At 36.2% G+C, this 23,347-nt stretch overlaps 2 protein-coding genes across 5 annotated transcripts; one reads left to right on the top strand and one right to left on the bottom strand.

Annotated features, from left to right (window-relative positions):
- The first annotated feature begins 12,855 nt into the window (after positions 1-12,855).
- LOC141717562 (putative nucleoredoxin 1) lies at positions 12,856-16,641 on the top strand. 3 transcript variants are annotated; one of them, XR_012573692.1, is made up of 6 exons: positions 12,856-12,993; positions 13,455-13,597; positions 13,847-14,407; positions 14,949-15,464; positions 15,661-16,380; positions 16,509-16,641. XR_012573692.1 is itself a non-coding variant. In XM_074519688.1 (5 exons), exons 1-5 carry the CDS (start codon positions 12,885-12,887, stop codon positions 16,168-16,170), a joined length of 1,839 nt encoding a protein of 612 aa, XP_074375789.1. In that variant the 5' UTR covers positions 12,856-12,884; the 3' UTR covers positions 16,171-16,561. The 3 variants fall into 3 exon arrangements, 2 of the variants coding, with proteins under 2 accessions (XP_074375789.1, XP_074375790.1); XM_074519688.1 differs by having other exon boundaries at positions 15,661-16,561; XM_074519689.1 differs by lacking the exon at positions 12,856-12,993 and adding an exon at positions 13,084-13,219 and having other exon boundaries at positions 15,661-16,561.
- Positions 16,642-16,700: 59 nt separating this feature from the next.
- LOC141717561 (ABC transporter C family member 8-like) lies at positions 16,701-23,122 on the bottom strand. 2 transcript variants are annotated; one of them, XM_074519686.1, is made up of 12 exons: positions 22,882-23,121; positions 20,573-22,503; positions 19,992-20,312; positions 19,739-19,825; positions 19,014-19,637; positions 18,767-18,931; positions 18,387-18,681; positions 18,085-18,299; positions 17,701-18,006; positions 17,426-17,489; positions 17,098-17,337; positions 16,701-17,003 (listed from the first exon to the last, which is right to left on the bottom strand). In XM_074519686.1, exons 1-12 carry the CDS (start codon positions 22,910-22,912, stop codon positions 16,888-16,890), a joined length of 4,395 nt encoding a protein of 1,464 aa, XP_074375787.1. In that variant the 5' UTR covers positions 22,913-23,121; the 3' UTR covers positions 16,701-16,887. The 2 variants fall into 2 exon arrangements, with proteins under 2 accessions (XP_074375787.1, XP_074375788.1); XM_074519687.1 differs by lacking the exon at positions 16,701-17,003 and having other exon boundaries at positions 17,200-17,337; positions 17,760-18,006; positions 22,882-23,122.
- Between the last annotated feature and the right edge of the window lie 225 nt (positions 23,123-23,347).

Here is a 23,347-nt window from a genome sequence, read left to right as displayed (position 1 = left end):
TTTAGAAAATATTTTCACCTTTGGGTCCCTATACTAAGGATATATGCAAGTTACCGCTATCCTCTAGCATAGGTATTATCAACTGAATCAACAATTATATATGGAAAGAATATGAAACAGGCATGCATATATATACCATAGCAACATGCTTCAATATATTGCAACATTTGCTAATATAAACATCATGCATCTATCGCAAGATAATGCATATACAAGTGTATACATCACAACAACAGTATAACGGATAGAATACTTGCCCGAGCGACTGGGGTTACGAATGGCTCGGGACGAGTCTGGTAACCTATAAACAACAAGTAAGTTGGAATTAAACCAAAATCACTTGTAAATCTATACTTTAACTAACTTAGACTCTAACGCTTGTTTTGCGCTCACTGATTCGCTTAAGCCACTCGGGTACCCTCGGCTCCACCATTTTTAATAATTTAACCTTTACGAGTTTTAAAGCGATTCCTTCGCGAGTGTCTTACCAACTGCCTAACACACTTACCATAAATGTTTTATACATTAATTAACCCTTTTTGGTCTTTAATCTATGTTTCAAAGTAAGGCGAGGGAAAAAGTTTCGTTCGCGAAACGCCGTTACTTGAAACGGTCGTTTCTCCTAAACCGTGCATCGGAATCGAACGAACTACATATCAAAACGAAGCTCGTAACATGAGCTATCTAATCATGGCAGTGGTCATAATCTAGCAGGGGGGTTCTCGGGTCCTAATGTTATGCACAAAAATAGTCTAAAGAAAATCGGACGTTACGACGACTATGTTTACGCGATTTCCCAATTTTAACCATTCAACACCAACCACAAACCAACCTCAAATCCAACATACAACCAACATCCATCCTCATCACATCATAACAACCCCAACCAATTCAATTTAATCATTCATACTTATGCCTAAACTTAACTTTAATCATACTTAAGTTCCTTTAAATCAAAACCACAACAATTACCATTCCATTTCACTACCACTCCAAATCCCAAACTCTAAATCATAACAACAAGCTACAATATCAACCCACTAATCAAAATCATCTTATAATATATAGGAATCTAGGGTTTGGAGATGGTATACCTTCCTTGAAGTGGTGGGTGGAGCTAGGAAGCCTTAAGAAGCTTTGAGAAGTCTTAAGAATGCTTGGATCTTCAAGAAAACAAGAAAAAGTTCAAGTTAAAAACTTGAAAACACTATTCATTGTCTTCTTCTTTGATTAAATGAAGAAGATTGAGAAGGAATTAATGGCTTAAACTCATGATATAGTCCTAACTAAGCATGAAGATGATTAGGGAATTATCTTACCAATTTAGGAAGCTTGGATCTTGGATTTTGAATTTCTCTTGCCTTTTGAATAGTGAAAAGCCGTGAGCAATGAAGAACAAAGCCTTGGTTGCTTTTGATTTTTGATGAAAATGATTTTACTTGGCTTGGTTGATTGGTTTTTGTGCTTGCTTTAGTCAATTACCTTCTTGCCCTTGGATTTGTGTGGTTACAAAGCCACCACACCTCCTTCCTTCCCATGTCATGCTTATGTCATCCTCATGATGTCATCCTCACTTCCTTGTCCTCTTTCTATTGGTTGGATGACATCATTCCCACTAATCCCTTTGATTAACTTCCTAATCGTTTGCCTAATGACCGCTGATCTGTTATACGGTTCGCTTAACTTTCGTTCTCGTTTATCGTTTGAAGGATCATACCCGGGATCTTATTACTTAGGTTCCCTTAACCTTTCTCAATACATTATATTCCTTTTTATGATCCTCTATTATAATCCTTTAATTTAAATCCTTTTTATCCTGTTACCTTATACTCAATTCTCTCCGTATCTTGTGGATTTCCGGGAAAAACCAAAGTGTTCGGAATTGGATTCTGACGATCTTTACATACACTTATATACTTCATAGAGTACTAATAATATCCCATAAGATCAATAACAGAACCCCTACATAGCGTGGCATGAAAAGTTTTCTCGTTCAGCAAAAACACTATTCATAAGAGTTTCAAAATTTCTCAAAAATTGGGGTTATTACAGTCTCCCCTCCTTAAAAGGATTCCGTCCCGGAATCAGATAGAAAACAAATGGGGATACTTTCTTAGTATTGCACTTTCTAACTCTCAAGTCAATTTTCCCACATTGTGGTTCTACCATCAAACTCTTACTAGTTTGATAACCCTTCTCCTAAGCACTCGTTCCTTTTCACTCTATAACCCTTCCTGGTTGCTCCATATAGGTTACGTCGGGTTGCATATCTATGCGCTCATATGCCCCTATTTATCTGGCATCTGAATTACACTTCCTTAACATTGATACGTGAAACGCGTTATGACTAGCTACATGTTCTGGGTTAGGGCTAGCTCATATGCTAACTTCCCAAATGTCTTAATATATCCAAGGGTCCAACAAATTGTAGACTTAGCTTTCCTTTCTTTCCGAACCTCATCAATCCGTTCCAAGGGATACCTATAACATTACTAGGTCCCCTATTTCATACTCTTTATCCTTTCGTGTCAAATCAACATACTTATCATGTCCATCTTGGGCTACTACCAGCCGTCCTCTGATTAGATCTATCATATCCTTGGTCCTTTGGACTACTACGGGTCCGAGCATCTTGCGCTCTACAACTTCATCCTAACATAAGGGAGATCGACATTGTCTTCCCTCAAGGATCTCATAAGGCGATATCTCAATACTGACATATGATCTATTGTCATAAGAAAACTCAATCCGCGTTATGTGATCATTCCAAATTCTTTCAAGTCTATTGCACAGACTCTCATTATAGCTTTTAACATTAGAGCTTCTGCTTCTCAATACCCATTCTTTTCCAGTTCGTAATCGCTACTACCTTCCGTTCCTAATATTATACTGGTTATACTTTTGCTCGTTAGCGTTCTATAACCTTTTAATAACCACGTCAACCTTAGTATCACGAATGTGTTCCCATTCCGCATACTACCACCACTTTATTACTCCTTTTTCAGTTGCTTCTATTTTCCAAAATTTGATCAATCAAATAGAAGTAAAGGAATTTGTTGAGAGATCACTATGATCATGAACACTTGTTATATCGCATAGTTAGTACAGAAGGTGGCCAGCCTTTAGTACTTGACAAGCAATTAAACAATAGCTGGTATCCTACTTGGCTTCTATCACACAGATAGATAGTCATTCGGCAATACCTCCCCTTCTAGAAGGGTTGTTCTTCTCAGCTTACATGAAATGAAAAGAAGAGAAAAGAACGAATTGAAGAGAATTGTATATTCATAAAAAAAATGTTTATTGCCATAAAATATCTGGCTTGGAATCTACCTCTGAACTATAGAGGTTTGTCATAGAAGAACAAAACATATATGTATTTATATCAACATCAAGTATTATAGCATCGCATTTCACGTGCCTAAATATTTTCGCTATCCCGTCCATCATTCTATGGGCCCATGCTCTTCCTCGAGCTTATACACAATTACCTTTGAAACTCCCTCGACATCGAAAATCGAATCTGGGATCTCATTCTAGACATCTTCGTTACTTGAATTCTATGCTTGCACCGCAACCTTCCTCGTATAATAATACGGCTCTCTATTGATAAGAAAGAATAAATATTCAATAGGTAGATACTCTACTTAATTAGTCTATCAATGATAACTTATACACTACCACTACCCGATTAGTGGTATTCAATCTCAACACCCATTCCAATACAGCTCTCACGGTTGTAAACAGCTCATTACTCGCAGAATCATTGCTACCTCACTATGGTCCACCACTGACCTACTGTACTCATTCATTTTCCATGAAGTCTTAATAGCTAACCATACGGAGTCCATACATCTCGTATCTAATTCTCCTAAGGAGTTAACATAACCACCAATCACAATTCATGAAGAACACTCCAAACTCTGACGTACTTTCATGACATGAAGCAGATAAAATTTGCAGAAGAGTTTCAATCGAAGCAACGATAGCAGGTTAATACCATTCTTAATCATACGCCCTAAATAGAAGAATTAACTCAAGGGTTCATCTAGTCCTTTTTGAAACATGGTTCTGGCTTATCTCAAGATAGGACCTTCTAAGATAGATAGCCCGTTCATGGCGATTACACGAATTAAACCTTTACCAACTACTATTACGGTTGGGTATTGCACAGTCATCAGAAGGAATGTCAATCTTCCAAACCATAATTTAACCTTCACATTTTTAACCATCATCACTGTATTCTTTTGGCACACGCGCCTATAATTATCCTCTTACCCTTAAAGTGTCGGCCACCTCTTTGGCCTTTCCTGATAGTAAAATTTCCTTACAGTCAATGTCATTTTAACCACCTCCAAATAAATTTTCTACCTTATTTTCGATCACTGCTTGAGTGAAGATGTTTTCCTTAAAATCAGATGGGAAAAAAAATATCACCATTTTTCCATAAGTTATTGTCTCAGTCTTTAGAGGCTAATCACTGTCAAGACTGACTCTCAATCATACTTAGAACATTTTTTTTTTAAGTCCTAATTGCCCTGAACAATTTCGACCATTATTGGTTCGATCCATACCTTCTCGTGGTTTAACACGTGCCTCACTTGGCATCATTATAATTACGTCATATTTCCTTTATCCACATTTCTATTCTTGAGAATTTTGAATATTACCTTTCTCTTTGTAAAACCTCTAAGGTTATCCTTCAATTGTTCCTCCTGTATTCCCTAGATACAGGGCATATCAAGATACCATTTATTAATACCAGAATCATTGTCTATATACTTCTGCAAAATTTCTCCACTGATTCTTAAAGGTTGTTGTTACCTTAACCCTTTCCCAATCATACTGTCAAAACTCATACTGTCCCTATTAAGGGTGACATGCCAACCTTTATGCAGTCCCCTAGGATTCATTTTAAGTTACCAATGTTCTATCCTTAATTCCACCTTTAAAAGGTACCTGCATCCTTCCACGAATAAATCAAGTCATATATCCTTGATAGATTATCATATTCATCATTCCCACCTCGATAGTCTATACCTAACTTCATAATAGCATCCTTATTCAAATTGAGGTCAATCCATATGGCCTCCAAAAGATAACAACGGTTATCCGCTTGTCTTGCCTAATTTGGTAACGATAACAAGGATGTTCTGGAAGATATTGGTCGTGTTCAACGTGAACTTCTTCTTAATAATTCCTTATTTACTTTTGTTGTTTATCTCAACAGTCATCTCAATGTTGGGATATCTTTCATACCTGGTGTCTCCCTTTCTGGGTATCAAGCCACCGGTCTTACATTTCCTTCTTGAAGGTCACTTCCTTCATCCAATTTTTCCTAATTTCTTACTTCCTTATCCCCTTAGTCTATCCGCGTCTCATTATTTATCCTTCGAATTATCTCAAGGTTTCCTCGAATCCTCCCAACTTACAGGGGATAAACTATATGTATCTCTTATGCCCTCAACCATCAATTTTAACTTATGTTGAATCACCCTCATCCTGACAAATGCATACTTTTCTATTTCTATTGCTACGAGTCGTTAGGGTTTCCTCATACCCAACTCCCTTATCATACCTCAAACTCTATTGCCGTTATATTCCTTTCCACTTCAATTTCTTTTTATTTTCCTTTCTCTTATCATTATTTCATGAACCAACACAACATAAGCATTGATTTCAAACATCCCGTCATTCTGGATTCGTGTCCTCAGAACGAATCTTGATAACTTTTACAACTTAGATTCATAATTTATCATACTCGTCTGCCTTTGTTCTGGCTCTAAAGCTTTTACACTATCTCCTTATCTTTGGGAATTACTTTCCCGAAAACAATTGACTGAACTTAAATCAGTTTATTATAATCTCTTGCTCCGTGCCTTCCTTGGCCTTTTACCGGCGGGTGGTCTCTCTCTTAGGAGGGTAAGTGATAAAAACAGTCTTTTTGTGATTCGTCAATCATTTAAAATCTCAAATGATTCCTATATTTCCTTTAGCCAGGCTCTTGCCTCGACTGGGTCAGCTTGTTCCTTGGAACTCTGAGAGCTTAGCGATTTAAAGGTCCTGAAAGAATTTCTCACCGCACTGTCTCCTCAGGGTGGTGGTTGGGGATAATAGTCTAAGTTCTTTCTAGATAGGTCCATGAATTGCCGTATAGGAGTACCGTCTCGGGTCTCCTTTCCTTACTCGACTTTTTGTTTCCTTAGTATGAAATGTTTCATCCTACTCCCCATAATTGGGGTCATCTTTTAATTTAAAATCCTCATTTTCCACTCCATTATGCCATGGGTTCCTTCTATCTTGATGGCGTCCTCCCTGACTATCACATTCAGGGTTTGCCCTTAATCTTATTCCTTGAACTATGACTTTCATCTAAGATCTCATCTTTAAGCTCTTGAACATTTGGAATCCAAATTCTATAGGAATACCTCATTATTCCCTTATCATCTTTCTCGGTATTAATCTCATATTTATTTGTTGGCTCTCTGCCTTCATTCATCACCTTTCTCTGGCACCGTATGCTCTTTTCCAATAATTCGGTCTCTATTGCAATCTCAAACAGCTTTTCGGTACCGGCTCCGGTTACCTTCACTACTATTTCCAAAATCTCTTATAAAATCTCCCAAAGACATTATCATCTTGAGTCTCTCCTTTTTACTAAGGGCATCAGCCACCACATTGGCTTTCCCCGAATGATAAAGAATCTCCCAATCATTATTCTTGATTAGCTCTAACTGCCTCCTCTGGCATATGTTGAGCTCTTTCTACGTGAAAATGTACTAGAGCACTTATGGCTTAGGTAATTCTCGCACTTCTCTCCATACAAGTAGTGCCTCCAATCTTTAGGGTAAAACTATTGCCACGAGCCTAAGCTCATGGGCGGGGATATCGAACTTCATATTACCTTAATTGTCTTGACATGTACGCGATTATCTTGCTGTGCTGTATAAGAAGCACCCTAATTCCTTATGCGAAGCGTCTCTTCCAAATCACAAAATCTCCTTTTCCATCCGGCAACGCCAACATAGGGGCCGTCACCAACCTTTGCTTCAGTTCTTAATAGCTGTTCTCGCATTTCTCTGTCTATTCAAACTTCTCATTCTTATGAGTAAGCCGCGTCAAAGGGGCTGCGATCTTCGCAAAGTCTTGTACCAATCTACGATAGTAGCCGGCCAATCCTACCTCTGGGAGTTGCCCTAACCATGGTCATCAATTCCTCAGTGGTCCTTTATTCATTCTTGTCAGGATCCTTCACGGAATCCTCCTCAGCAACAATCCCTTTTAGGATAACATCCTCAACCGTTACATCCTCAATATCAACATCATCCGGTCTTGCGTTAGGACACTCTATCGGATCCATAATCTGATCTCCAATAAGTAATAATACATCATCGCGTTGTTGCTCCTCAACCTCAGGGTTCGGTGTCCCGCTACCATATACGATAACGAACTATGCTCCTATCACGATATTTATAAGGGTTCCCATAAGGGTTTTAACTGTCAGTACTACATTAGGTAGTCCGACTATGAACTTGGCAAGAGTTCTTATTATCTTAGTTAACTTATTATCTTAACGTCCCATCATCTCTGAGGTTTATAACGCTTAGCTCTGATACCATTTCTGTAACACCCCCAGATCCGGGGTCGGGGATCCGAGTCGTCACGGTCTTTCTTTTCACAATATCACTTCACTTAATTAATAAATAACCTTATGCTGTGACCCCACACTAACACACACCACAACCCGTTATAGTCTCAGAGATGAAATTTAAATAAGTACAAGTCTTTGAATCCACAATTTAAAAGTTATTACAACCCAAAATGATTACTTGATAAATTTACAGTTAATTGCCATTATCTGCCACAAGTTATAATTATACATAATTGATTCTCAAAAGTAGATGGTCTGATCTACAATAGATCTACCTCTGCAGCTATAGCAGCTACAACATCAACGGGAAGACACAGGACGCTTCCCACGCGCTTGCGCTGGGTCTGCTGGAGTCTGGCCATCTTTCCTAACTGTTGTTGTGTGATGAAGAAATAAAGCAAGGGTGAGCAGCAAGCCCACCAAAATAATATGTATAATGATTTACAATATATGAGCCTACTCATAATACTCATGAAAGTCTTGGTCAAAAGAAATGAACCAAGTTTGATATCTTAATGCGATAAAGTCGCAAAATATTCAGTATATATACATATATACTTTTCAAAATATTGGAAGTCCTCTTCCAAGCATAATACACACAGAATTCCAGTGTATAACTGTATAAAAATATCGTTGCAAGGTGATCTCATATATCTAACCTTGTCTCACGTTTTTCTGAAAATCTTTGTCATGCATAAGATAATCATTTACTAGATATAAGTTTAAAAGATGAAGTTACAAAATACTCCAATATACTTATATCTTTTCCAAATACTACTTGAACTACCACCATTCAAGTTATAATTAGTTTTAAGAAAAACATCCCATAGATGAGACCACAAGTTAAGACTTGAATAGATTCAATCTTTGAAATATTATTGAATGAAAAAGCTGAGTCATAAGCCCTCGAATGAATATTCGAAATAATATTCATTAAATAATAAGCTGAGTCATAATACCTCGAATGAATATTATAAATAATATTCATTAAATAAATAAGCTGAGTCATAAGCCCTCGAATGAATATTATAAATAATATTCATTAAATAAATAAGCTGAGTCATAAGCCCTCTAATGAATATTATAAATAATATTCATTAAATAAAATAAAGGAGTCATACATCCTCAAATGAATATCCAAGTAATATTCAATAAATAATATAAAGGAGTCATACGCCTTCGAATAATATTCGAAATAATATTCAATAATAAAATAAAGTTAAAGTTATCGAATAAACCTTATTCGATTAATAGTTTTGAAAACTATGACCATATATATGTATATATAAATATATATATATATATATATATATATATATATATCCATATCCATATATATACAAAATCTACTCGGGATCCTCGACTCCCGGTTTTAGAAAATATTTTCACCTTTGGGTCCCTATACTAAGGGTATATGCAAGTTACCGCTATCCTCTAGCATAGGTATTATCAACTGAATCAACAATTATATATGGAAAGAATATGAAACAGGCATGCATATATATACCATAGCAGCATGCTTCAATATATTGCAACATTTGCTAATATAAACATCATGCATCTATCGCAAGATAATGCATATACAAGTGTATACATCACAACAACAGTATAACGGATAGAATACTTGCCTGAGCGACTGGGGTTACGAATGGCTCGGGACGAGTCTGGTAACCTATAAACAACAAGTAAGTTGGAATTAAACCAAAATCACTTGTAAATCTATACTTTAACTAACTTAGACTCTAACGCTTGTTTTGCGCTCACTGATTCGCTTAAGCCACTCGGGTACCCTCGGCTCCACCATTTTTAATAATTTAACCTTTACGAGTTTTAAAGCGATTCCTTCGCGAGTGTCTTACCAACTGCCTAACACACTTACCATAAATGTTTCATACATTAATTAACCCTTTTTGGTCTTTAATCTATGTTTCAAAGTAAGGCGAGGGAAAAAGTTTCGTTCGCGAAACGTCGTTACTTGAAACGGTCGTTTCTCCTAAACCGTGCATCGGAATCGAACGAACTACATATCAAAACGAAGCTCGTAACATGAGCTATCTAATCATGGCAGTGGTCATAATCTAGCAGGGGGGTTCTCGGGTCCTAATGTTATGCACAGAAACAGTCTAAAGAAAATCGGACGTTACGACGGCTATGTTTACGCGATTTCCTAATTTTAACCATTCAACACCAACCACAAACCAACCTCAAATCCAACATACAACCAACATCCATCCTCATCACATCATAACAACCCCAACCAATTCAATTTAATCATTCATACTTATGCCTAAACTTAACTTTAATCATACTTAAGTTCCTTTAAATCAAAACCACAACAATTACCATTCCATTTCACTACCACTCCAAATCCCAAACTCTAAATCATAACAACAAGCTACAATATCAACCCACTAATCAAAATCATCTTATAATATATAGGAATCTAGGGTTTGGAGATGGTATACCTTCCTTGAAGTGGTGGGTGGAGCTAGGAAGCCTTAAGAAGCTTTGAGAAGTCTTAAGAATGCTTGGATCTTCAAGAAAACAAGAAAAAGTTCAAGTTAAAAACTTGAAAACACTATTCATTGTCTTCTTCTTTGATTAAATGAAGAAGATTGAGAAGGAATTAATGGCTTAAACTCATGATATAGTCCTAACTAAGCATGAAGATGATTAGGGAATTATCTTACCAATTTAGGAAGCTTGGATCTTGGATTTTGAATTTCTCTTGCCTTTTGAATAGTGAAAAGCCGTGAGCAATGAAGAACAAAGCCTTGGTTGCTTTTGATTTTTGATGAAAATGATTTTACTTGGCTTGGTTGATTGGTTTTTGTGCTTGCTTTAGTCAATTACCTTCTTGCCCTTGGATTTGTGTGGTTACAAAGCCACCACACCTCCTTCCTTCCCATGTCATGCTTATGTCATCCTCATGATGTCATCCTCACTTCCTTGTCCTCTTTCTATTGGTTGGATGACATCATTCCCACTAATCCCTTTGATTAACTTCCTAATCGTTTGCCTAATGACCGCTGATCTGTTATACGGTTCGCTTAACTTTCGTTCTCGTTTATCGTTTGAAGGATCATACCCGGGATCTTATTACTTAGGTTCCCTTAACCTTTCTCAATACATTATATTCCTTTTTATGATCCTCTATTATAATCCTTTAATTTAAATCCTTTTTATCCTGTTACCTTATACTCAATTCTCTCCGTATCTTGTGGATTTCCGGGAAAAACCAAAGTGTTCGGAATTGGATTCTGACGATCTTTACATACACTTATATACTTCATAGAGTACTAATAATATCCCATAAGATCAATAACAGAACCCCTACATAGCGTGGCATGAAAAGTTTTCTCGTTCAGCAAAAACACTATTCATAAGAGTTTCAAAATTTCTCAAAAATTGGGGTTATTGCACCCAGTGAGGCCTAATAAACGAGGTCCCATTGGACGACCATACTATCGGGTTGAAGGCCCAACATGCCTCGGGGCCGAAGGCCCACATCGCTCTACAGGTCGAGACTCATTCTCCTTCTACCGCTGGGATCCCCCCAATCATAACGCCCCCATTTCACTCCTCGTCTTTACTCCAAACGTAACGGGCGAACATTTGTGGAGAGTTTGGGTATAAAAACCTCTGGGAAAGTAAGACAAAGAGAATCTATTCACATGCTCTCATATTCTCTCTATTTTCTTGTATTCCCGAAACTCATTATGCATCCGGATCACTTATTCTCACGCCGGAGGTGAATCAGGGGGACAATTCATCGCATTCTCCTCCTTTTCAGTTAGCAGCCGAAGAGCGTCATTTGCAGGGAAAGCTTTTCTTTCAGTCCGAAGGAATCTGGGCATAACATTTGGCGCCGTCTGTGTGCCAAATGAAAAAAATGACAAAATAACCATTTTTTAATAAAATTAAAAGTATAATTATGAAAAAGTAGCTAATTTTAACTGTTTGGATAGTTACTAACAATTGCAGTTATGTATCTCAATCTATATAAGATACTCCATTGATAGTTAATTACAATTGCGTATCCTATATAATACTCCATTCATAGTTGATCTCATGTTATATCGGATAATATGTCATTGGGGTACCAAAAGTTAAAATTGGCCAAATTTTATAAGGTTATTATAATATAATAGCTTAAAACTCGTGCGGTAGTTTGATTTTATAAGATAATATGTCACTGACATTGATAGCTTAAAATCCGATACACGAATTATTTTTAATAATATATAACTTTTAAAAAAGTTTAATTTGAATTGAATTATTAAATTTGTTCATATAAAATTTTAAATGATACAATCTCATGAAAAATATAATTTTAGTTTCTATAAATTAATTTTGAACGAATTCCAAATTTATATACATAGAAAAGTTTGTTACCTTATACGAAAAAGAATATATTAAAACTAAGTACTTATCTTATTATTTTAAAAGTAAATATTAATTTTTAAATGTATAAATGTTAATGTTTCATCATATAAATTACGAAGTTTAGTAATTTAAAGTGTAGTATTAATCTATTTTATTACATTAATTTATCATCTATTAATTTAAATGTTAAAATATACGATACGAACGAATGTGTAATATATATATATTATAAATTACTGGATAACACTTTCTTGAGGTTTGGTATCCATATTTTGGCTCGCATATAATTTTTAACTTTAATTTGACCCAGTGGACTATCCATTTTTAGATTTGGTATTCATATTAGTTTTATAAAAGATCCATATATTTATTATAACCCATTTTAATTATAGAAACTTTGCAATACAATTATAAATATGAATTGTGTTATTATGGTAAGTTTTTAATACAAATTTGAAGTAAATTTTAAATTTTGACAGATCTATTTATAGAAATAATCTCATAAAATATATAAATGTAAATGCAATACACTTATTATATAAATAACTTAATCTTTCAGAATTATATTTTTCAATTTTAATTATAAATTTATTTATTTATTTTATTAAATAATTTTTAAAATACCCGTATGCAAAACATGGGCTATAAACTATAAATACATGAATTCAAATCTATTTACCGGTTTTTTATAGTGTAGGACCGGATCTAAAACCGGACTTTTCCAATTTAAAGGACCAGGGCCCGGTCCGGGTGTTGGATCCATTTGTTAAACAAACTATAGTAGCCAAGGTGTGACCATTTGTTATACTAGAGTCTACACACAGACCTCAAAATTTTCTGTTTGGTGATGTCGCTGAGGAGAAATTTGGGAAGATTGAGGGTGCTAGGAGAGCTTTTCAGCAATTCTATAAATTCAAGAAGAGCTTTCCTCACAATCTTTAAAATAATCGGTTCTGGTAAATTTATCATCATATCTCATAAATATATCAAATTTACCACTCTATAATTAAAAGAAATATTAATTTTACCGCCGATTAATTAGGTGTCTCAAATTGACCATTTTTACGTAAAAATACTAATTTTCGGTGATAAATTTGAGATGACCGACTTGAAAAATGGCCAATTTGAGATCCACCGACTTGAAAGTGAAAGTGGCCAATTTGAGACCCGAATTCATGGAAGGTAAATTTGAAATTTTACTAATAATATGATAGTCAACTTGATAATTAACCCGTTTATATTGGGATTTCTTTAATTTTGTTGAAACTTGTTTCAAAGATTGCATCTTTTTCAGTAAGAACTTGTTGCCTGTAGTGTGATTGTTTTACTTTGTTAATTTTGTGTTTTGTTTAGTTGTATCTGAAATTAACAAATTTAGACTATAACTGTGATTAAAAGATTAATCTTTGTGTAACAGGAGGATATATTCAATGTAAACACTATAATGTTGAAGCTGAATACACATTCAGACGGAGCATAACAAAAGGAGATACCATATGTTTGAATGACCTTCTCTTCACTAACGACAGGGATTATCTCATTACAAACAACAACCAATATGTATGTGTTCGGTGCTTAATCGCGTAAACGATTTTTCTGTGGTATGCTGTGGGCACATGCTAAGCACAAATTTTTATAAATTTAACTTGTTTTGATTGACTTATAGTACTTCTTTATAATGACTGACCCCCCTGCATTCACACCGACCACAACAATCAAAATACACAAAAACTATAATTTTTAGTGTTTAGCATGTGCACATGGGCACACACTAGACAAACCCTTAGTGTTGCTTATCGTTTTTTTCAGCTTAAGGCTAAGCAGTTGGAAGGCAAGGTTATTGGTATATATTTTGTCCCAATTACTGGTAAAGATCCGCGACACTCATGGTTTACAGCATTGCTAAAGGACGTATACGATGATCTACATCCATTCAATAATTTCGAGACCGTCCTGGTTGCCTGTAATATTCTTGATACCGACTCCAGAGCAAAAACAGATGAAATACCCATCCATTGTTCTCTTCCTAGGGACCCTCAAAAGCTCTTTCAAGATTTGTTTTCTTACATGCCATGGACCGCTATCCCATTTTCAGATGTAACATGCAGGAAACATTTGCAAAGAAGCTTTGATGTCTCTGAAAAATATATTTTCCAACCTAAACTGTATATTGTTGACCAAACAGGCATGGTTTTACAATGTAATTCTTGGGATATTCTTGAGTATTATGGATCCTTGGGCTATCCGTTTAGTGACAAAAGACTAAAATTTCTGCGGACGGAAGATTATTTAGCCACCAAGCAACCCTCCTTGAAAACACTACTGGGATCTCCCAAACGTGATTATGTCATTTCAAACAATGGAGAGAAGGTTTGGTTTTTTATGTTCGATAACCTCATTTAATGATTGACCGATTTTGAGATCATTTACTTATTGGCGTACTTGGGCTGTACTAAACCCTTGTAGAAAATATAATTTATCTTATATTTGTCTATTTTACCTGTGAACTCTTTATCAAATTTGTAAAATTAAACCATATAATTTAAAATTTTGACTACATTGTATTTCTTTCTTATGCATTACTTATGTATTTCTTTCTTATCGGTGTCTATTTTACCTGTGAACTTTTTCTCTATCTGTAATATTAAAACATATAATTTAAAATTTTGACTACATTGCATTTCTTTCTTATGCATTACATATGTAGTAAGTTTGCATGTATGAGTATTTTCTTTTTGAAAATTTTAGTGAGGTGAGATACTTAGTCTTCAGTCGCATACACTATTTGTGGGAGTCGCATATCCTTCCTTTCCATATATTTTTTTTGTTGCTTTCTGGACATATGGAAGGAGTTAACTTATCTCCATAATAATCTGCTAACTCAGTTTTTGTAACATACTGGTACCAACAGGTACCTATTCACACTTTTGAAGAGAAGGTTGTAGCCTTATATTTTTACCACCCTGATTTTCCAGATAAGCTAACTGAAGAACTTAAGTTGGCTTATGAAGAGTTTGCCAAGATTAGGAAAATATTTGAGGTTGTGCTTGTTTACATTTATGAGCCGTATCAGAGGCAGCATTGGAGAGGTGAAAAATTATTTTGGAAAAGTGAAGAATTATTTTGGGAAAAGTTCAAGACTATGCCTTGGTTGGCGCTGCCATTTAAAGACACGAGTTATAAGAAGTTAAAGCGGGTTTTCGAGTTCCAGTTTTATGATATACTTGTACCTAGACTTGTAATTTTTGGGCCTCATGGGGATTACATAGAACCATTCGGCTCTCACATGTTGATCCGGTATGGGGTTAGAGCATTCCCATTTACCCGTAAAAAAGCTGTGGAGTTGGAGACTAAAAAAGTAAAGGAACTGAACCTGGAGATGCTCTGGAATTCAGACAATGTCTTTACAAGGAATGATGGGTCCCAGGTGAGTTCGTTTGATCTTTTTATGCTGTTTTAAAGTAAGTCATAAAGTAAGTCATCATTCTCTCATTGTAAATAAGTTCTTCACATATTTTAGAAGTTACAAGTCACAGATTTTCTAACTTCTTTTAAACATATTGTAAATAAGTTCTTCTTTTTTCAACTTCTCCCTCAACTAACTTGTAAATTTGATCTCAAAGGTTCCTTTTTCTCAACTATTTGGGAAGAGAATCATGTTTGTGCTTGAAAGTAGTGCTGCAGATTGGATGTCTAAGGACTCTGAAGATCTGGTATTATACACCGAGTTCCTTACAAGGTTAACAGAAAGGTATATCCAGAATAAAGGTACTGATTATGAGTTTGAAGTGATCCTCATTTCAACAAGTATGACAAAATCTTCCTTCTATAAAGACCTAGTTGGAGATATGCCTTGGTTGGTATCATCTGCAAACGAGTTGATTCTTGATTTAAGTTCCTCCTATTATTGGTATGGCATCTCTACTAATGAGCTGATCGAGTTTTTTTTTCCAATACTTGCCTTCAATCCGGATGGAAGAGTTGTTAGAAAAACATTATATCCTAAATTTGAGGATGTGGAGTTTCCTTTTTATGCTGGTGGTTTAGAAGATGAGATGTTGTCCCAGTTGATTACTTTGTCTATGTGGGACTACAGCCGGTTCTTCCGGTATAATGGGCGAATTTACACATAGGCAGACCTGTAATTAAGCATGTCAACTTTAAAGGTTTTTGAACCTGTTACTCATCAATTTTCTTATTTAAAGCAGTGGAACTCCAATAAGTTGTAAGACCAGTGGGTCATGAACACAAATTTAGTATTGAGAGAGTCCGAGAAGTGTGGGAGTATTCTGAAGCCTGTTACAGGTCCAAGGGATGCTAACTGCTTGAACATTCTGTACCAGGTACTTCTTTTGGACCTTTAAGCATGCATATTATGTTTAATTACTTCTTTGTGCAATGTCCATGCATCAGTCTCCCTAAACTTTAATGCCGCGGAAATGCTTAGATAACAGATCATGTTTGTGCGCAGTTTATTCATGGAATACCGTTTAGCTGATTTCCTTTTCAGAAGTTATAACATATGCGACCATTAAGGGGTTACTGCTGGAACTCCTGATTTCTGAAGTTGTTATTGTTAATTAAACTTAGTCTTATCATCAGGATGGAATAATCCTTTTTATATAGAATTGTTTTTTAACTTATTATTATGCTGAATGATCAGTTCAGTATCAACATACATATTGCATTTATGATAAATTTTCCTATAAATACAATGCATAGATAACCAAGCATATGGTTTATTTCCTGGGTTCATTTTCCATAATACTATGCAGATATAACCAAGCATACGGTTCATTTTCTATTATAATTTTGTGATCAACCAGTAGCTTATCGACCACATTGCCCCTCTAAGGATACTCTTTTCTGGCACCAGCAGTAGACCAGTATTCAGCTACAAGCTTAGCGAAAGATGAATTAGTATCCTCCATGAGCTTTCTTGGATCCCCATACTCCAACATTTTCCCTGCAGATATATTTTTTAAGAACTCTTCTTTTTTTTACCAAGGAAATAATATTTGCACCGAAATGAACTCCGACAAATAATGCTCGAAATTTACCAAATGAGAGGACCATGACCATGTCACTATCTATAACAGTTGGAACCCTGTGAGCCACTGTAATCACTGTGCAGTTTGAGAATTCCTCGCGAATGATCTTTTGCAAAATTGCATCGGTTGCAGAGTCTATAGACGCAGTTGCTTCATCCAGAACTAGTATTTTATTTCTTCTGAGAAGTACTCTTCCTAGACAAAAGAGTTGCCTCTGTCCAGCGCTCCAATTATCACCTTCATCGCTGACTATATAAAAAGAAAAAGAAATTCTCAATTAATTTACAGCATACTAGAGCGCGTTAAGCAATATATGCATAGAGAAATTATATCTGACCAGAAGAATCCAATAGGCTTGGGAGACTACAGATAACATCCTTTAGTTGGCACTTCTCTAATGCCTGAATATAAAGACTAGTAGTCAGTTTCAATATTAAGGAACATTGATGGAAGGCTATGAAAAAGCCTTAGAAGTAAGTTATTCCATCTCTACATAATAGAGATAACAAAATAGGAGATCTCTACCTTATGTTTTTAATGGAAACAAACAATGAGTTACTTTATAGCATGAATGAGGTATCTCAATTTGCATAAGATCATTAGGTATCTTACCTTCCAGATATCATCATCTGAATAAAGGCCTAAAGGGTCCAAATTTGTACGAATGCTACCTTTGAAAAGAGTCGGTTCCTGAGGGATGACACTGAGTTTCATCCTTAGATCCTTGAGGCCTATAGAACAAATGTCAGTCCCATCTATAATGATCTTTCCACTGTAAGGCTCAACCAGACGAAACAAAGCAGTAATTAATGTAGTTTTTCCACTTCCAGTCCTTCCAACTATGCCAACTCTAGTTCCTTCTTTGAAAGTGCATGTGATTCCTTTAAGAACTAAGGGAGAGTTGGGACGGTACTTTACCTAAAAAGAATTGAATCAACATTAGTTTCCGTATATGATTAATTACAAATATGCTCAAACTCATTCTACTAATCTCACCTTCAGCTCTTGCAGTTTAATCTCACCCTTTGAAGGCCAAGAAGCTGGTGGCCTATTATTCTCTATTATTGCAGGAGGTTCTGGCGGTATATTCATGAACTGTTTTATTCGTTCTACTGATATGATATAGTTTGATAAATTACAATACCATCGTATCAAGAAAACTTGGGAGCTCGTTAAAGCTAGAGCATAAGAAAGAGATAGCCCTACAAGTCCTGTATATTAAAAGAACACATATCAGTAGAGTACTTGGGTGATCAAACTGCATCTGTTTTGTGATGATGAACGATTTCAATGTGTACCTGGAGCTACATAACCAGAAGGAAGATACACAATAAGAAAAGCAGCAGTAAATAAGGTCATATTTTGAAGTGCTTCTGTTCTTAATATAAGCCACTCCAGTGTGGCATTAGAATATAAGAAAGTACTTGCATCTGTGTCCACAAGCTTTAGGTAGTTATTGAAAAATCTTTCCTCCATGTTGAATGCTCTTATAGTAGCCACCCCAAGTGCTGTCTCACCCGCATAACTCATGACCGGAGCTTTTGTTGTTCCATTGATTCTCATTAGCTCTCTTGCAGAGGGTTGATAATATCCCTTCGACAACCAGAGAAGTATTTAAGTAGGTAACACATTCTTATTGATGAAAATATTGCAGTAGAGAGTCGCGAGGAGTTAAAACCTGGAGGTATTTTGTAGACACGGTAGCTACAATTCCAACAATAAGAACTTGCCATGTTACTGAAGCCATAATACCAATAGTAGTGAATAGTTCGATTCCACCAGCGAGTACAAAGCAAAAGGAGAAAGGGATATCGAAATCTAGTGTACTCAGATCTGATGAAGCCTGCAAAGAGATAGTCATCGCTTAATGTTTCTGAAGTATGAATGATTGTTGAGCGCGCTAAGAAAGAAGAGAGTTTCATTACACGTGTTAGAACCCGCCCAACTGGGGTAGAATCAAAGAAGAGCATGGGAGCACTGAAAATGGAATCAGTGAAACTAGAGAAAAATGCTTTTGATGCTTTTAATCCCAACAGAGCTGAAAATAGAGATCTTAAGTAGACAAAGAAGGAACTTAAAGTAGACAGCGCAGTATAAACACCAATTAACATGAATATGCTGATTTTAGGTACTTGAACACCAAATGCTAGCCAAATACTAGCAGAAGCCTGGAGAGCAACAAATCCAATCTGACTGAGTATCGTATAACACATAAACGATGTTCCCTTTGAGATAAGTATATAATCCATAAACGGTTTCCAGCCAACGTTCCCGGTTTCCTTCTCTTCATCCTCTGTCAGTTGAACTCCTGGTAAACACTTCATCGAGATCTCAGCCTCACTGTTCCCCTTGCTGAGATAACCCGAATTAGACTCTTTTAGACCATCCATAAGTCCCATTCCATGTTCAAAATTATTAGTTTTACGATCTGAAGGTCCCAGTCCTGTAATTGCATTTTTATGAGCATTTACAAGAAGTTCAAATGCTGTGCCTGCCTTCAGTAATTCCTTGTAGTTTCCTGATTGAGTTATTCGCCCGCATTCCATAACCTTCGAAAGAGTATAGAGATGCTAAAATAATTTACAAATGTACATGATAGACTTGCAGGTTAAACTTTAAGCATGTTAGTTACTGAAATATTCCCTGTTACCAGAATGTCGTCAACCAGCGTTAGAAATTCTACTTGATGCGTCACAAGAATGACAGTCTTCTTCTCTAGAGCAGCCATGACACAGTCCTGCGATTGCATTACCAATATTAGCTACAAGCCTTGTTAACTATATGATCATACTGGGACTTTCATCTAACACCTTAAGGTTTTAGATGAGCTGGTTACTCAACATGGTATTAGAGTTTAGGCTGGCGCCTTAAAATGCTCAATGTTAATTTAAACTTGACCTTACTTTAAAAAGAGTAGCTGCTGTATGTGCATCTACAGCACTAAATGGATCATCAAGAAGATAGATGTCAGCATCGCTGTAAACTGCTCGACAAAGTTGAATCCTCTGCTTCTGTCCTCCGCTCATGTTAAGTCCTCTCTGACCTATTTCTGTAAGATCGCCATAGTCAAAGCTATCGATATCCTTATCCAAAGCACATACTCTTATGGCTTCCTCGTACTTAGTTTTCACCATAGGTTGTCCGCTGAGAATATTATCACGAATCGTTCCGCTTTGGATCCAAGCACCTTGAGAAACATAAGCAACAGAACCAATGACATCCACCTGAAACAGCAGCAACAATAGATCAGATATTGTTCAGCTCAACAGAAAACTAACAATCTATGTTACTCGGACTCTTCATTTTACCTTTGAGTACCCGTGTCAGACACTCGACACTTGGACACTTGGTTTAGGCCAAAAACATGGTTTTTTTCAAAATGTTACCGAGTCTGATACTTGACACGTGTCTATGTCGGACACTTATCCGAGTCCGAGTAACATAGCTAACAATAATTACATATAATGACTTGATAATATCTTACGGTTCCTGAATTCTTGCTTATTTCTCCGAGTAGGGCACATAAAAGTGATGATTTTCCAGCCCCAACCGGACCACATACGGCACATTTCTTACCCTGTTTCACTTCAAAATTTATATCTTGAAGTGTATGAACACCTGATTCAGGATCCCAACTAAAATCACCATTCAGTATTCTAGTTGAAATTTCTGAGTCCTGCGAGTTCCTTGCATTTTCATTCCTTATTAGTTCATCGTCGAGTAAAAAGGAATTGATCCTGTCAAACGAGACCTTGATCTGGATTAACATAGAAAGAGCCTCAGGTATCATTCTCACGGGCTCTGCCATAGTTCGCAGGACTGCCAGAACTGTGAAAACTGTTCCTGCATTGAACGGAGCACTCTTGAAAAATGCACAACTCATAAAAACGACTGAGGATACAATCGTCGGAGACATCCAGTATAAAACAGTGCCATAAACTTTTTTAAACTGCGATTCAGACAGCCATTTGAATTCATTATCTCTATAAGACTCAATCAAGTTCTTGAACTTCTCTTCCCAGGACTGTAACTTGATGATCTTGATATTATTTAGGATCTCAGACGTAGATCTCAGTCGCTGGTCTTGCGCGATCATGAACTGCATCTGACACTTTTGAAGTATTTTTGCAAACGGCACATTCAGGATTCCACAGATGAATAACGGAACTAAACCGGGAAGAACACCAGTTCCCATAACTCCAAAAAGAACCCCAATTGCGAGAAATAATTGCACTACAGAAAACAACGCGATGTGAAACCACAAGGGAAACTCCCCCATCCGATAAGCATCAACAGCAATGTAATTTACGACCTCTCCTGTTGAATGCCTTCGTCTTCCTACACTTGAAAGCCGTAAGAGCTTCTGATAAACAGCTACCATTAAAGCCGATCTCATTCTCATGCCATACCGTCTTGAACTGAAAAAGAAATGTCGTTGAGTAACAGATTCAATCATCTTCGCAATAATCAAGACCCCAACCAACAAAACTCCATCCAGTGTTGTACTTTCAGTATCGCGATTTGAGTAATTAACGAAGCCATATAGCAACAATGGAGACAGTGCAAAAGAAACTGTTCTTAGGAATAAACAAGCTCCTACAAACACCATTTCCCACCAATAATTTCTTGCTATGGCCCAAAACACCAGATTGGTCTTACTATTCGAGCCTTTCTCTTTCAGGAGTGAATCCCATGCCTGCGCGAATTTCTGGTTTGCTACAATCGCTTGGTCCTCGGCTGCTAAAAATGGAACATCGTCGAGAACCAGTGGCTTTGAAGAACCCAATGAGAGTAAAGGGCTAACCCAAGAGAACACCAGTTTGCTAAAAAAGCTTGCCTGGCCTAATTGGCTAAGCCTTTCTTCCGATTTCTCAGACAATAAAGGTTCTGATAATCTCTTCAGTGGCATATCAGCAGATACAAGATAACTGATACTTCTAATAGCACATACAAGAAGAAAGAAGTTGACTGGCCATGTTACTGCATCCAGGATTTCAAGATTGTCTTCTTTCAGCAAAGCATTTGTGTTTATAGCTGTAAGTGCAACAAAGAAAACAACCCACCAAACAGAAGCCAATAGTTGTAGATTTTTCGATCCTTTTACGAGCAAAGATATCATCAAGATCAACCATGTTGCAGCTCGAGCAAAGTGGACTAACAACCAACTAAAATGTTCACCAGCAATAAGTCCCCAGACAGCATTAGTGAGATATGCAATGCTAGCAAGAGCACAACAGAATGAGACCCCCAAAGGGATCCAGTTCTTGTTGATCCTGTTCTGACCATTGACGAACCCGAAAATCAAGAAGATCAAGAAAATACAGACAATTAGTAGGTTCAAGATATCCAGTCCAGATCTTTGAATGCATGGTGAGCCCAGATCAAAATTTTCTTGGCAAAGAAAAGAAAGTCCTCCTGTGCATAATTCGAATTTCGACATTAAAATCACCCTAGCATTTAAAATATCAAAAAAATAATAACTCCAAAGTAAAAATAACTCCAACATTAAGATCAAAAAAGGAAGAAGATGAGAGACATGGGGGTATAGCAAGCAATAAAGTTTATCAGGCTATCAACAACAAACCGATAAGACTGTCACAATTAAAAGTAAATATTTAAATTCTCATACAATTATTGAAACAAATTAAAGATATGGTCTGTGATCAAATCCACCCTACATAGAAAACATGAACATGCAGAATCATCTTTACTGTTAGTACACAAACATAGACAAGCGCTATGAATCATGAGATTACAACTCAGTTAACGAGAATGAGAACGAGATTCTAATACCAAGTAGAGTCCCAGGCTCCAAGAAAACCATTGAAGATAAGAAGAAGTTAAATCCTCCTGTTTTGCAACTTAATGAATGGATGCCAAAAGTTGACTATTTAAAATATTATAAAATATAACTATACTCTCCCCCTGAATCAAAGGAAGCCATTAATAGAAATTATGTCCTGCATATTGCAAGCTTCTCACTTCTCAGTAAAAGTTTACAATATGACTAGATGTCAGACTGTTAGATTATTATATTTTGTTCAGGTTTCAAGTCCCCTATAAAGTAATGCATCATGTGGGAAAAAACAAGGTTTTCCCTCCGTTCCTAAAAACCACATTTGCCGATACATGTTTTTGATTGTTAATATCTTTAATTTCGTATTAGTATTAAATATAAAAATTTCATTATATTAAAGTACTCATAAATACAAATCTAACAAAATGACTCATAACTATATTTGATTTTATAAATTAGACG

This window comes from Apium graveolens, chromosome 4 (genome assembly GCF_009905375.1).
Source record: "Apium graveolens cultivar Ventura chromosome 4, ASM990537v1, whole genome shotgun sequence".
Classification (NCBI taxonomy): domain Eukaryota; kingdom Viridiplantae; phylum Streptophyta; class Magnoliopsida; order Apiales; family Apiaceae; genus Apium; species Apium graveolens.
Note: the sequence above shows the minus strand (reverse complement) of the source record. Positions and strands in the feature narration are given on the sequence as shown.

Excerpts from the sequence above, each read along its gene's own strand:
- LOC141717562 (XM_074519688.1), top strand. The coding sequence starts at position 12,885 with ATGTCGCTGAGGAGAAATTTGGGAAGATTGAGGGTGCTAGGAGAGCTT. Across the intron at positions 13,598-13,846 it reads TTACAAACAACAACCAATAT|CTTAAGGCTAAGCAGTTGGA; the intron begins GTATGTGTTCGG and ends CGTTTTTTTCAG. Across the intron at positions 14,408-14,948 it reads TTTCAAACAATGGAGAGAAG|GTACCTATTCACACTTTTGA; the intron begins GTTTGGTTTTTT and ends TGGTACCAACAG.
- LOC141717561 (XM_074519686.1), bottom strand. The coding sequence starts at position 22,912 with ATGGTTTTCTTGGAGCCTGGGACTCTACTTG. Across the intron at positions 22,504-22,881 it reads GGAGCCTGGGACTCTACTTG|GAGGACTTTCTTTTCTTTGC; the intron begins GTATTAGAATCT and ends AATTATGCACAG. Across the intron at positions 17,490-17,700 it reads CAGATGATGATATCTGGAAG|GCATTAGAGAAGTGCCAACT; the intron begins GTAAGATACCTA and ends CTTTATATTCAG.